Consider the following 14,285-nt stretch of genomic DNA (forward strand, 5'->3'; position numbering starts at 1 on the left):
TAGTAATTAATACAATAAATACAGATAATAAGAGAAGATAGAGAACACCTGGAAAATACTAGAACACCTGGAAAATACTATCAGTCAACTTCACTTTTAGAGAATATTTCAACAATAACATCAGGACTTCCCTGGTGGCTCAGACGGTAAATCATCTGTCGACAATGTGGGAGACCTGGGTTTGATCCCTGGGTTGGGAAGATTCCCTGGAGAAGGAAACAGCAACCCACTCCAGTACTCTTGCCTAGAAAATCCCATGGACAGAGGAGCTTGGTGCAGGCTACTGTCCATGGGGTCGCAAAGAGTCGGGCACATCCGAGCGACTTCACTTCATTTCACACATGTTTTTCAAGTATGCACAGACTATTCACTATAAGAGGTCACATTCTAGGCCATCAGACAAACCTTAACAAATGTAAAAGAACTGAAATCATAAAACATTCTCTGACAATAATCAAATAAACAGCTATCAGTAACAGAAAGCTATCTAGAAAATCCTCAAATTTTGGAAATTAACACTTCTAAATAACCTGTAAGTTAAAAAGGATGTCACAAGGGAAACTGGAAAACAGTTCAAACTCAATGAAGACAAAAACAATATTAAAGCTTGTGGGAGACAGCTACAACAATGCTTCAGAGAAATACATAACTAAATACTGGTACTCAAAAAAAGCCTTTTATCAATAATCAAAGCTTTTGTTTGACAAAACAGAAAAGCAAACCAAACAGCAAGCAGAAGAAATTAATAAAATTAAAAAGAAAATAAAAAACAGAAATCAAGAAACCAAAAACTTACTCTGAAAAAGAAAAAAATCCCAATAAAATGACAAAGCTTTTGCAAGATTAAAACAAAACAATAAAAAGCAAACAAAGAGATGACATAAATTACCAATATAAGGAATAGAAAGGGAGGGGCATCACCCATAGACTCCATGGATACAGTAGTAAGTATGGAGTATTCTGAAAAACTTCTGCCCATAAATTTCACAACTTACACGGAAAGGACAAATTCCTTTAAAGTTCATATACCACCAAAGTTCATCAAGAAGAAATACTTTCATAACTATCAGAGACACTGAATTTGTAGTTAAAAATCTTCTAACAAACAAAACTACATGTTCAAATGATTTCACTAGCAAGTTCTGCCAACAATTAAGGCAAACATAAGACTAATTTCACACAAACTCCTCAAGAATACAGAAGAGGAGAAAACACTCTCCAGTTCATTAATGAGGTAAGCATTTCTGATATCCAAAATCAGACATTACAAGTAAAATAAAACAACATCCAAGTATCTGTTACAAACACAGACACAACAGCAGCAAAACACTAGCAAACTGAGTGCAGCAATAAATAAAAAAATAAATAAACACATTATGACTGTGTGGGAATTCAAGGTTTACTCAACATTTGAATATCGATCAATACCTCTATCAATAAACTAGAGAATCACATGAGTATATTAGATGCAGGAAAAGCATTTGCCAAAATCAATATCCATTCATAGATACAAAATTCAGAAAACTAGGAATAGAAGGGAAATTCTTTAATCCAATAAAAGCCATCTACCAAGACAATACTCTAGAAAGAAAGAAAAAATGAGCATTTTCCTCCTATGAGCATGAAGCGGGAAAAGATACCCACCATCACCACTTCTATTCAATATTACACTGGTGGATTCAGCTAGTGCATTAAGGCAAGAAAAAGACATAAAGATTAGAAAGAAATAAAACTCACATCACAGTCAACATGACTGTCTACATAGAACATTTCAGACTCTAAAACTCTACTAGAACTAGTGTCTAGCAACAGTTGCAGAAAACAGAGAAAATGTGCTATTAATGAGTGAATGTAAAAGATATAAAAGCACCAAAAAGCCATAAAATAGGTATAATGAAATGTGCACTAGATCTGTATGCTGAAAAGTAGAAACACGAATGAAAAAAACCAAGTAAGACCTAAAAGGAAAAAAAAGAGAGAGAGAGAAATAGTATACTTATGGCTTAAAGGCTCTCAATAGTATTAAGATGCTAATTCTCCCCCAAACTAATCAACAGGTTCATCGTTATCTCAATTAAAATCTCAGCAGGAATTTTTGATAGAAAGCAATAAATAGGTTCTAAAGTTGTACGGGCAGGCAAAAGAACAAGAATAGTCAAAAAACAATTTTGAAAAGAACAAAGTCACTAGATTCACACTATTTGATTTCAAGACTCAGTTAATTAAGACAACATACAACTGGCAGAAAGACAGTCAAAAGACCAACTACACACAATCCAGAGACAGACCCACACGTAAATGTTCTATGGATTTTTCGATAAACATTCAAAGAAAACCCAAGGAAGGATTTTTTTTTTTAAGTTCAGCTTCTTTATCTTAATACAAATCTTAAATCTACTTATGTTGTTTCATGTACTGAAAAACATAGTCAACTAACTTAGGGTTTATAGAGCATTCTGCTCAATATCAAACTAAATATATTCTTTTCAAGTACACACATACTGTTTACCACAAAAGACCATATTCTGAGCCATAAACCAAACTATAACATGACTATCTTTCAATAATTGAGATTTTATATGCAAAAAAATGAACCTCAACTCATAAGAAAATTAACTCAAAATCAACCAAGTCTAAATATAAATAAGCTAAAACTTTAAAACTTTTAGAAAAAACATAGGAAAAACTTTTGTGACCTTGGACAATGTTACCCAAGGATTTCATATGCAACATATAAGGCATTATCAATCAAAAATGGATAAAACAAGTCAGACTGGGAAAAAAATACCTACAAAACATATCTGATGAAGGATTTATATTCAGAATACATGAAAAAATTCTCAAAACTCAATAAGGAAACCTATTTTAAATGGGAAAAAGATATGAAAGAAAACTAAAGACAACTTTCAGATGGTGAATATGTAAGCAAAAAAGTACTCACCATCATTAATCATTAGGGACTGTATACTGAAATCACAATGAGGTAACACTACATATCTCTTAGAATAATTAAAAAGCAGTGGTATGCTGGTATATATTTAGCAATCAGGTCTTTGGGAAAGAAGACCCTGAATTTTAGCTTTCGCTGATTTCTGTGGCATAAACAATTCCCTCTGTGGCTGATTACTCCTTACTGAAAATGGAGCTAGTAAGATACTTTACACCACACAGATACAATAGACACATTAATTCATGAGCTCAAAAACTAGTAAAACACAGTAAAGAAATAAACAAGTGACAAGTTGTAAATATTTACTGCCTTTTATAATATAATTTATGTCTACGTAACTTTTAACAATGGCTGTTTACTAAGCAGCTTACAAAATTCCTGAAAATTTAAAGATCAGTTCTTTCAAGCCAGCATAAGTCAGATGTGTGGATCACAACAAACTGTGGAAAACTCTTAAAAAGATGGGAATACCAGACCACCTGACCTGCCTCCTGAGAAATCTGTATGCAAGTCAAGAGGCAACAGTTAGAACTGGACATGGAAAAACAGACTGGTTCCAAATTGGGAAAGGAGTACATCAAGTCTGTATACTACCACCCTGCTTATTTAACTTACATGCAGAGTACATCATGTGAAATGCCGAGCTGGATGACTCACAAGCTGTAATCAAGATTGCTGGGAGAAATAGCAACAATCTCATATGCAGATGATACCACTTAAACAGCAGAAAGTCAAGAGGAACTAAAGAGCCTCTTGATAAATGTGAAACAGGAGACTGAAAGAGCTGGCTTAAAACTCAACATTCAAAAAACAAAAATAATGGGATTGGTACCATCAGTTGATGGCAAATAGATGGGGGAAAAGTGGAAAACAGTGACAGAATTTATTTTCTTGGGCTCCAAAATCACTACAGATGGTGACTACAGCCATTAAATTAAAAGACGCCTGCATGTTCCTTGGAAGAAAAGCTATGACAAACCTAGACAGTATATTAAAAAGCAGAGACATCACTTTGCCGACAAAGGTCCATACAGTCAAAGCTATGGTTTTTCCAGTAGTCGTGTACAGATGTGACAGTTGGACCAAAAAGAAGGCCGAGTGCCGAAGAACTGATGCTTTCGAATTGTGCTGGAGAAGACTCTTTAGAGTCCCTTGGGCTGCAAGGAGATCAAACCAGTCAATACTAAAGGAAATATATCAGTACTGAATATTCATTGGAAGGACTGATGCCAAAGCTAAAGCTCCAATACTTTGACCATCTTATGTGAAGAACTGACTCATTGGAAAAGACTCTGACGCTGGGAAAGATTGAAGGCAGGAGGAGAAGAGGCGACAGGGGATGAGATGGTTGGACGGCATCAATGACTCAACAGACATGACTTTGGGCAAACTCCGTGAGATGGTGAAGGACAGGGAAGCCTGGTGTGCTGCAGTCCATGGGGTTTTAAAGAGTTGGACAAGACTTAAGAGACTGAACAACAAAGCATGCCACTGCCTGAAACAGAACTGATACTAACAAATAGTGACAAGGATGTGGAACAACTGAATTCTCAGCCATTGAAGGGATTTCCCTGGTGGACCAGAGTGGCTAAGATTCAAGCTGCCAATGCAGGGGACCCATGTTTGATCCCCAGTCCGGGAACTAGATACCATATGCTGCAACTAAGAGTTCGCATGTCATATTAAAGATCCCGCATGCTACAACAAAGATCGAAGATCCCAAGCACCTCAACTGAGACCCACTGCAGCCAAATAAATAAATATATATATATATTTTTAATGGCTCAAAACACCATTGAAACCTGTCTCTTTTTCTTCTTTCTCAGAATGTTTTATAGTGTTATTAGATTTCAGAGATAAAATGAATGAAAACCTGAACAGATATTAAAACAGGCAAAACCAGCTGCACCTAAGGTTCCTTCAGGCGATTCTTCAGGATTCAAACACTCAGTAAATATACACAAAGCTCTCTAAGTAGGAATAAGCTTTCAATATTAAGGCAACTTTTATGATGGGAGGAACATACCATAACATGCTTTCGTCTTGAAGAATCACGCTTTTGTTTATCAGTTTTTTAAAGAGTAATTTTATTTGTTTCTTTTTGGCTAGGCTGAGTCTTCCCTGCCGTGCAGGCTCTTCTCCCGTTGCTGTGCTTGGGCTTCTCACTGAGGTGGCTTCTCTCATTGCAGGGCGCAGGTTCTAGGGCACCTGCGCTTCAGCAGCTGGGGCATATGGGCTCAGGAGTTGTGGCACACGGGATTCGTTGCTCCAGAGCATATCATGATTTTGTTTTAGTGAAACCATATACTATTAGTTCTCAGACTTGGAGAACTCTGTCTTAATGGACATGGTCTTGAGTTATATTGAGCTGGCCAAAAAGTTCACTCACTTTTTTCAAATGAACTTTTTGGCCAACCCAATATTATTACTACAGATACCTATTATAATTTGAGTTATATTATTAAAGAGCCATCAACCTGTAAGACTAAAAATAAATAACTTCATCTCCCTTTGCCTTATGCCCCCACCCCAAACCTTTCTAGCCGAAAGTTTGGCAGTTTCTTAGAAAGTTAAACATGTATTTACCACAAAACCAGCCATCCTACTTTTAAGTATTTTCCCAAAGGAGATGAAAACTGTGTTCATACAAAAATCTGTACATATAAGTTTATGTCATCTCTATTCATTAATGTCCCAAAACTGTAAACAACAGAAATGTTCTTCAACAACAAAAAACTGTGATGCATAATACAATGCAATACTAAATTCAGCAATAAAAATGAATGACTCTTGATACATGCAACATCCATAAATATCAGATACTTTAGGTTAAGTTAAAGAAGCCTTATTCAGAAAGTTTCACACAGTTTTGTTTGTACAAAATATAATTCCATTTATATGATTCTATTTATATGAAATTCTGGAAAAGACAAAACTACAGGCAAATACAGATCAGTGAGTGCCAGAGGCTGGGAATGGGTGGAATTAACTACATGAGAGAATTTTTAGAAGGTGATAGACATGTCATGCATCTTCAATGAAGTGGCAGTGAACTTTACTGAGGTAAATTTTATCACAACTAAAAACTATCATCACAGGGAAAAAACACAAGAGTTCAATTTTATAGTAAAGTGCACATTCAAAAAATTAACATTAAAGACAAATTTTAGGAGTTCCCTGGTCGTCCAGTAGTTAGGACTCCATGTTTTTACTGCCAAGGGCCTGGGTTCAATCCCTGGTCGGGAAACTAAGATCCTACAAGCCATGTAGCATGGCAAAGGAAAAAAAAAAAAAAATTATTCTATTTCAGGAAAAAAATGAAAAAAGTGAGCACCTCTGCCTCAAGCAACTACAGAGTAACATTTTTTTTTTTTTTATAGGCACTAGAAGTAGTTCAGTCCTTATATTTAATAGTTTCCAGGGCAAGTGGTCAACTGGTTATACCTTGTCATAAATCGCTTTCTAGTATTTCCCATGCAGTGGTCTTTAAATACCTGGTCACAAAATGTCTCTCCTCTGAAACAGGTAATTCATAATGAAATTTAAAAAAAAAACTTTTTAAAGATGGATGCTGACCTAAAGATTAGAATTAGGAAAACAAGATACATGCTTTTACTACCTGTTGTGCTGAAACAATAAATACTCAACTTCAGTTCTTTATCAAAAGACTCTTTAGTTTTTCTCTACTTGCTCTCTGTTGATGCCATCTACTTTTCAAGGTTTCAAAGATCACTTCTACACAATTAAGTCACTCCAGGTTTCTATACTATTTCTGCTGCTGTTGTTTGCTATGCCGTGTCTTACTCTTTGTGACCCCATGGACTGAAGGACGCCAGTGACAGGCCTTCACTATCTTCTGGAGTTTACTCAAATTCATGTGCACAGAGTCAGTACTGCTATCCAATCATCTCCTCCTCACAGTACCTGGTACTGTTTGTGTGCCACGCACATATTTCAGTTACACACATTATCACCTGGTATTGCAGGTGTTTTTCACAAAGCTGTGTTTATCATGCTGACTCCTGTTCACTCATATACTCCATGAGGACAAGGACTAGATTTCCACAGTTCAATTTAGTGTCACCAGTCAATAAATTGTATTGAATCTGTATCTCTACTCCATCTGGGATTTCTAGCAGTCTGAGAGTCTCTTCATTGATGTAACTTATTCCCAAATGAAATAAATTTATAACTCCTTCCCCAAGACATTCAAAGCGTTAAGATGGCCATCTTTTACTCTTGTTACTGTATCAACTTCCTTCTCTCCTTTATTGATCGCACTATTCCTCTTGAGGTCTTTAACCTTAGACTTAAAATAACCTCCAGCTCATCAACCTACCAATGATACCTCCTACAAATTTATCCCCCAAACTGCCAGAACATTAAGCTTCCAAGGCAATCATATTACTGCCCTGAAGGTCTTGTAGGGCTCTAATGCACCTATGTAACAATTTCAAAGCTCTGCACAGTCTCATCATATAAACCTGTAACATCCTATATAGAGCCACTCAAAATTATTTATGGTTCCTTACAATACAGACTGAACCGTAAGTGACATTTGCTATTTTCCCACGTTGAAAATTTCATTCCACCCTTTAAAGTCTCTCTTAAATATTACCATCTCAGTGGCTGTTCCTAGCCAGTAGAAACATTTATGTTCATCTACCATGTGTCAGGAATGCTGATAGGAGTTAGCAATCTCCCCCAGTCCACTGGGACTTTCAGTGAAAATAGGTGTGTTTTCAGAACATAGTCACAATCTCTTTGGATCTGAGTTTTCTGTACTTCTCTTTCTTCTTCACCAGAGATTTTCTTTCCTCAAAGATCTGCTGATATCTAGTTGATCTTTGTACTCCCACTATCATCTAAAAAATACAGCAGAGAGTAAATAGTCAAGTATTTACTGAAATCAACCAAGTACAGCATCTACGGAGCAGGCATGGGGTTACATGGTGGGGAAGGAATTCTAAGACCTGTGAACCTCCCATCTGGAAATTTCATTTGAAATATTCTATAAACTCTATCATGCGACAGTGTTAGGGAAACTGTGGTACTCAGCTTAACTTCAGTTGACCTTAAGATGAGAGGCTAGTACAAGAACCAACTGTAAACATCTACAGTCAACCAATTTTCAGAAAGAGTGTCAAGATCATTCAATGGACAGTTTTTCAGCAAATGATGCTGTGACAACTGGATTGCCACAAGCAAAAAAAAAAAAAAAAGAGTTTATCTCACATCATATACAAATACTCAAAACAAATCAAGCCGAAACTATAAAACTCTTAGAGGAAACCTTCATGATCCTGGATTGGGCGGGAGATTCTTATATATGATACTGAAAGCATGAGCAACAAAATAAAAAGTAGATGAACTGAACTTCATCAAATTTTTAAAAAACTTTGTGCTTCAGAGGACACCATTAAGGAATGAAAAGACAATTCATGGAATGGGAGAACATTTGCAAATCATGTATCTGACAAGGAACTTGCATCTAGAATACACAAAAAAATTCTTATAAATAAAAAGACAACCCAACTAAAAAGTGAGCAAAGGCTCTGAATAGACATTTCTTCATAATGTACAAATGGCCAACAAGAACATGAAAAGAAAATATAATCTTTAAGAACATCTAATATAGTCTTAAGTCTTAAGAAAGACTTAATTTAGTCTTTAAGAAAATATAATTAATCTTACTGTTGATATATGTATGTTCTGGTATACAGATGTCATTTTTGTTATCACAGCACTACAGTGAAACACACAAATAAAAACTTAAATTCATAAAAAAAGAAAATATAATCAAAACCACACTAAGATACCATTTCTCAAGCATTATGATGGACAGAATAAAAAAGTCAAATTACAACAAGTATTGGTGAGGATGTGGAAAAATTGGTTCCCTCATACATGGCTGGTGGGTATGTAAAACGGTGTGGCCATTTTGAGAAACTACTCCAGCAATTCCTCAATTGATTAAAAGCAGAGTCATCATATGTTCTAGCAATAATAATGATATGCAAAATGTGGAAACAATGCAAATGTCCAACAAATGACAAAATGGATAAACAAAATAAGGTATATAAGGTATAGCCACACAATGGAATGTTTTTCAGGGATAGAAAGGAATACATACACAGACTCTGAAAACATCAGGTTAAGTGAAAAAAGTCAGTCACAAAAGACCACATATTACATGATTTCATTCATATGAGGTCCAGAATAGGGAATATATAGATAGAAAGTCAATTAGTAGTTGCCTAAGGTTGAGGGCAGGGGGGTTTAGGGAATGGGGATGGGGGTGATAGTTAAAGGGTACAGGGTTTCTTTCTGAGGTGATAAAAATGTTGCAATATCTGTGAATATACCAAAGCCCACAAAATTGTACATATTACATGGGTGAACTGCATGGTTTATGAACTAAAAAATGAACAACATTGCAAATCAACTATTAATTCACTCCAACAAAAATTAAAAAAAAAAAAAAAAAGGAACAGGGCTTCCCTGGTGGCTCAGTGGATACGAATCACCTGCCAGTGCAGGAGACATGGGTTCAATCCCTGATCCAGGAAGATTCCACGTGCTGTGGAGCAACTAAGCCTGTGTGCCATAACCTAGTGGTTATAGACCTGTGCTCTAGAGCCTGGGAGCCGCAAACACTGAAGCCCGCATCTAGAGATTACTACCTGGAGAGGAGCCCCCGCTCTCACAACTAGGGAACGCCCTCGCATAGCAACAAAGACCCAGGGCAACTGAAAAAAAGAAAAGAACAGGCATGTAACACATAAATTTCCTGTCTTACTACTTCATGCTACTTTAGGGCAAGCACCTCTTAACCTTAGAGCTGTATCATCTTTTTTTGTTTGTTTTAAGGCAGCATTGCAAAACCATCTAAAGCCTCTCAGTTACCAAAAACAAAACAAAACAAACAAGCTTTTGCCAGATTTTTTTCCCTTCTCATTTCTTTCCATGTCCCCTATGCCAGCCCTTTACCACTTTGTTTCACAGTCACAACAGAAACACAACTAGATGTTTCAAATATGCTTTAACTACTGAACATGGCTTTATGTGACTGTTCTTCATTTTGAAAAGAAAGGATTTTAATACTGGGATTAAAATATACTCACAGCATACATATACACTAAGTTGTACAGTCACTACAAGGTTAACAATTATGATATTGAAGCTGTGTATAATTTTTTACTTATATGGATTTCAATTGACTTTTTTACTCCTAATGCCCTCAAAGGAGAAAGTTCCTACATGAACATTTTTAAAACTCTTTTTTTAAAATAGATGTCAATTTTTATGTCTATTATACTTTATAGCTTAGGTAATAACTATTCAAAGCAGATGACCTGCATCAGAATCACCTGGAGCTTTGCAACTCATCCCTGTCTATGGACTAGCAGCAATGTCACAATGAGAGTTTGTTAAAAATGCGGAACACTGGCTTATCCCAGCCCAAAAGAATCAAAATTTGCACTTTAACAAGATCTCCAGGTAACTGACATATGAAGTTTGAAAAGCAATGATAGAGAACACTCAGGAAACATGCAGATTCTAGTGAGGCAAAGGTACCTGCATTTTAAACAAGAATCCTGTAGTTTCTCCTCCACACTGAAGTTTGAGAAGCACTATTCTATTCAAAAGAAAAGTGACATGCTGAAAAAATATTCCTTTACAGCAGCTTTGGTATACTAATAAGTACTGCTATGTACCCTTCCCAAAAATAGCTTGAAAAGCAAAAAATAATAATTCTGAATTTATAAGCTTCACAGTTATACTACTTGAAAATATCCTGAGTCTCATGAAATAAAGGGTTTAGATGACTAATCAAAACCAACATTTTAGAAAGCTTTCATAATGCACTAACCACAATACATGTATTCATACTCAGAACTCTATAGACTTTAACTGGGGGGAAAACACACACACACACACACACACTTACACACACAACCTTATTAAACAGGCCCATCCAGATGGGAAAAAGAAACTGTAGTTCCTTTTACTCAACTTTACAAAGATCTCAATTAAAGAGAATGCTTAGTGTTCACAATATTCTAGTTTACACTATGTTAAGTTTATTCTGATCCTTGTTGGTGGAAAATCTTTGTAGTCCCACAGGGAATCCAGGTCTTACAATCCTGCATAGACATTACCTTTCAAAACATGTTAAGTAGCTGTAAAGTATAAAGGACTACAAGGATACTATCCCCAAAAGGTAATTTGCTGTGCACGACAATTTTTATTAAATCTTAGGAGATGCTGGTTTTGACAATTCATTCAACAAATATTTGCAAAATGCAAATGTTCGAGATTTTGTGAGGAACACAAAGATGAAAAAGGTACTACCCCTAGCCCCCAAAAGCCTATAATCTTGAGGAGAGGTGAGGTTTGGCCAGGAACACGCATATACAATTAGCAGAATATGGTCAGTACTGAAAACAGTCAGGGAAGTTACCAGTTCCACGTAACTGAAAGCTAAATAAAGGATATGCTACAATAATTTTCAATTAATTTGGTGCAGAGTGGATCAAGCTAGGGAAGCTTATTAAAAAAGCACTTTATAAGGAAGTACAGTCTAAGGTCAGACGGTTAAGCGTCTGTCTACAATGTGGGAGACCCGGGTTCAATCCCTGGGTCGGGAAGATCCCCTGGAGAAGCAAATGGCAATCCACTCCAGTACTACTGCCTGGAAAATCCCATGGACAGAGGAGCCTGGTAAGCTACAGTCCATGGGGTCGCAGAGAGTCGGACACGACTGAGCGACTTCACTTTCACAGTCTAAGGTAAACAACTCTTTGGGAAATTTGCTTGTATTTTAATACACATACACACACTTAAAGTTCGGCTATCAGGTGTGTGTGCTCTCATCAAAGGCAAAGCAACTGAAACATGAACTAGATTCAGGAGGCCCAATACAGTTAAGTTCATAGAGGGCGTTTCCTTTGACAAAAACAGGAACACGTAGCTTCAGAGATCGCTGATCATGCGAGAAAAGAGGAAAAAGGAGTGAGGATCTGTTATTTCTCCCCTGGTAACTTAAAAAAAAAAAAAAAAAAAAACTTCCCCCAGTGCCTAGCAGTTTCCTGGACTACTCCCTGCCTTCAACTTTGTATTTTATCAACACTATGATCCTTAAAAGGCTTAGAAACTAAAGACAAACAAAACCGGCCAAATTCATTTACCTATTTAACAGTCTAAAACAGAGGTACGTCCCTCAAGGGGAACTAGCAGTCCTTGAAGGTCCAGGACCGGGAAAAGTGCACCCACACGGTCCCTCCAGCGCCCCGGCCACTCAGAGCGCTCTCTTCACTGCTCTCCCTTTTCAGAGGCACACCCTCCCTTGGGAAGGGAAAAGCAAGCACCTCTTCAAAGAGGCTGCGGGGGTTGCCCCGCAGCGCCAGGAGGTGTGCTGAGACCCAAGGCAAGACCTTCAGAGCTCTGGAAGGAAAGGCGCAAGTGACACCGCGGAGGGCCAGCTGAGCGGGGAAAGGACACTCGATGCTCTGTCCGGTCCTGGCCCTCAGGGGATCAGGTCGGCCCCCGGCCCCGCAGTTCGCTCTCCTAAGCAGGCCTGGCCGCCCAGGCCAACTCCAGCCCAATGACAGGTACGCGAGGTGGGGCCCGCGTCACAGGTGTCGCCCCAACCAGGTCCTTGCAAACCTGGGGGTTGGGGGGTGACGCGGAGGGTCAAGTCGAGGCAGGGCAAGCACCAAAAGGTGAGATGCGCGGCAGCAACGGAGCGAAGCACCCACGGCGACGCGGTCTCACCTCCAGGGTGGAGACAGTGCTGGTGAACAGGTCCTCTCCGTCCTCCAGCTCTTCAAAGTCGGTGGGCTTCCCGTCCCCTAGCGGAGGAGGCTCCCTCTCGGCCGCCATCTTCGCTCGCCCAGACGACTGCGCGAGCGGGACCTCGCGGACCTGTCACGTGAGCACGCACGGCTAGGCTAGCGCGCCGGCCGCCGGGCTCCCCCTCCTCCCTGGCCCGCCGCGCGCGGCCCCGCCCAGCGGCGCGCGGCCCCGCCCCCGGCCTCTTGCAGGCGTCAGTCCGAGCGCGCGGCGCTCATCCCCGCCCCTTTGCCTCTTCTTCCACCCCCACGTCTGGTCCCGGCTAGTTTTTTACCGCCCACTTGCTCTACTGACTGTTGTGGAAGAATCTTGGTGTTCTGTTGCCGTGTCCCCTTCTTAGCGGGACTAGACCAAACGACTTTTGTTGTCGTTACCAGTTTTAAATCTTCTTTAGGAAGTGGAAGAGCTTGGGGACCAATCTTTGGGTTTGGGTTATGCACAGACTGAGGCCAAGATTGAGGATTGGCAGGAGAGAGAGACATCTCTCTTAGATCTGTGGGCTATCCTGTAGAACTTTCTGACATGATGGTAATGTTCTGTCTCAGTACTGTCCACCAGGGCTTCCCTCGTGGCTCAGCGGTAAAAGAATCCTCTTGCAATGCAGGTGTAGGTTCCATGCCTGGGTTGAGAAGATTCCCTGGAGAAAAACGGCAACCCATTCCAATATTCTTGTCTGGGAAATCCCATGGACGAAGGAGCCTGGCGGGCTACAGTCCGAGAGTTGCGAGAGTTGGACACAACTTAGCGACCAAACCACTACCACCATTGTCTACTAGAGTAACCGATGGGCTTTGCAGATAGCAACCTGAGGTTAGTATTTTGCTGGAGAAGAAACCTTCACAGGGATTCTTTACAAATTAAGTATATAGAAGCCTTTAGCCCTCAATGGCCGGGGAGTTAGAAGTCCTGGGTTTTACTGGCTATGTACAAGACTTACTTAGCATCACTGTAATTATTATTGTCTTTTGAAGTGCATTGAGCAGAATGTTTTCCTAGTCGCTAGGATTTCTTCCACCCCTATTTCTTAATTTTTAAGATCATTGTCAAGAAGCATCAACCCAAACCACAACTAATTTAAATAAGTATATCAAGGTCCAAATGTTGCTTGGGTGAGCTGGATGCATGGGCCAGTTGTCACTATCATGCCACATCACCATCACCACTGCCGCCGGCCTGTCTGGAATAATCAGCTGTTGAGGCACATTTCCCCGCCTGCATTCCACCACTTATAGACAGTCTGTGGTCTGTCACTGATCAGAAACTTTAATCTCTTTTGAAAGTTCACAGTCTGGCTCGAAGTGATTTTTCTCTGTATCCTGTTTATCTGTGCCTCTGTTTATTGCTTGCTACTTTCTGTCTTATGCTATGGTCATTTATATTCCCAGCATATCTTTTTTTACTGGACATCTGAATTAGTTGAAAGGTAGGTCCAGTCACTTGTAACAGAGAACCACATTAAAAGAGGCTTTTTAAAAACTGT

The 14,285-nt window shown here is 39.0% G+C and overlaps 1 protein-coding gene across 1 annotated transcript in view; it reads right to left on the reverse strand.

Annotated features, from left to right (window-relative positions):
• The window catches only part of SNX2 (sorting nexin 2), a 58,756-nt gene extending 45,874 nt beyond the window's left edge, over positions 1-12,882 (reverse strand). The window contains 1 exon segment of the mRNA NM_001038519.1: positions 12,728-12,882. Coding sequence (NP_001033608.1) covers positions 12,728-12,835 — 108 coding nt within the window. The 5' untranslated portion in view covers positions 12,836-12,882.
• Positions 12,883-14,285: the final 1,403 nt, after the last annotated feature.

The sequence above is a fragment of the Bos taurus genome, chromosome 7 (assembly GCF_002263795.3).
Source record: "Bos taurus isolate L1 Dominette 01449 registration number 42190680 breed Hereford chromosome 7, ARS-UCD2.0, whole genome shotgun sequence".
Lineage (NCBI taxonomy): Eukaryota > Metazoa > Chordata > Mammalia > Artiodactyla > Bovidae > Bos > Bos taurus.